This window comes from Nuphar pumila, chromosome 6, assembly GCF_984573655.1.
Source record: "Nuphar pumila chromosome 6, dmNupPumi1.hap1.1, whole genome shotgun sequence".
Taxonomy (NCBI): domain Eukaryota; kingdom Viridiplantae; phylum Streptophyta; class Magnoliopsida; order Nymphaeales; family Nymphaeaceae; genus Nuphar; species Nuphar pumila.
In genome coordinates, this window is record NC_143254.1 from 49,512,574 (window position 1) to 49,513,690 (window position 1,117).

Below are 1,117 nucleotides of genomic sequence, written 5' to 3' on the forward strand. Positions count from 1 at the left end.
AAGAACCCATGCACCACAGCCTGCACCTCATAGAGTCCCACCAAGAGCAGGCCAATTCTGTTATGACTCTTCGAAGTGGGAAGGCATTCCACCCTACTCGGGAGTCGATCGGTGAGCCCACTACCACACCTATTGACCAGTTGATCTTCTCCACCAGGCCCAATGAGAACGGGTAGGGCCCACAACCTGTGCCTTTTTTGTATATTCCCAAAGCCCATTTTCCTGAAGCCTTGGTCAAATCGCATGATTTTGGCAAGCAGAGGCACGCATGCATGAAATGTTTGACATGTTTAAGCAGGTTCACATAAACATTTCTCTTCTTGATGCCATCCAACAGGTGCCTGCCTATACAAAGTTCCTCAAAGAACTTTGCACGCAGAAGAGAAAATCAAGGTCGTTGCCCAAGACAATCTTCTTGACTAAGCAGGTGAGCTTTATGTTTCGGCACCAAGCCTCACTTAAGCTCAAAGATCCTGGGGCACCGATTATCACGTGTGTTATAGGGAACATGACTATCGAGCGTGTATTGATCGATCTTGGGACAAGCCTGAACATTTTGGTGGGTTTTCTATATGACACTTTTGGGATTGGGGATTTGAAGCCCACAACGACTGTTTTGCAGTTGGCTGATAGGTCTACCAAGTGTCCTTGAGGAATCTTGGAAGATGTGTTAGTCAAGGTTGATGACTTTTACTTTTCTATCAATTTTCTTGTTCTGGGCATAGAGGACACTGATGTCACTCACCATATCCCTATTATTTTTGGCAAACCATTCTTGGCCACTGCCCATGCTCGTATAGATTGTCATATTGGGGAGATGGAGGTTTCTTTTGGCAACAAGCATTTGCGCTTGCGTATCTTTGATCCTGCCAACAGAGCGACAGGACATGACGACTGCTTTCAGGTGACAGACGTCATAGGGAAGCAATTCAATCCACAGTTGGATGCGTATCTTGCTAGTTGTTCGGTTTATGGCTCTCCATCCTTTGAGAATAGCCTTCATGTGGAGACTAATCTCGTTCGTCCTGCTAGTCTCGAGAGTCATCTTAGGGTACATAGAGGTAGAGTTGGAGGACACATAGTGCATAGTGTCACAGATGACATTATTTTTTTTAGA

The 1,117-nt window shown here is 45.6% G+C and overlaps 1 protein-coding gene across 1 annotated transcript; it reads left to right on the forward strand.

The window, feature by feature from the left end:
• The first annotated feature begins 268 nt into the window (after positions 1-268).
• LOC149834806 (uncharacterized) lies at positions 269-652 on the forward strand. The gene has a single exon (XM_090009455.1). It carries the CDS (start codon positions 269-271, stop codon positions 650-652), a length of 384 nt encoding a protein of 127 aa, XP_089865581.1.
• The last annotated feature ends 465 nt before the right edge of the window (positions 653-1,117 follow it).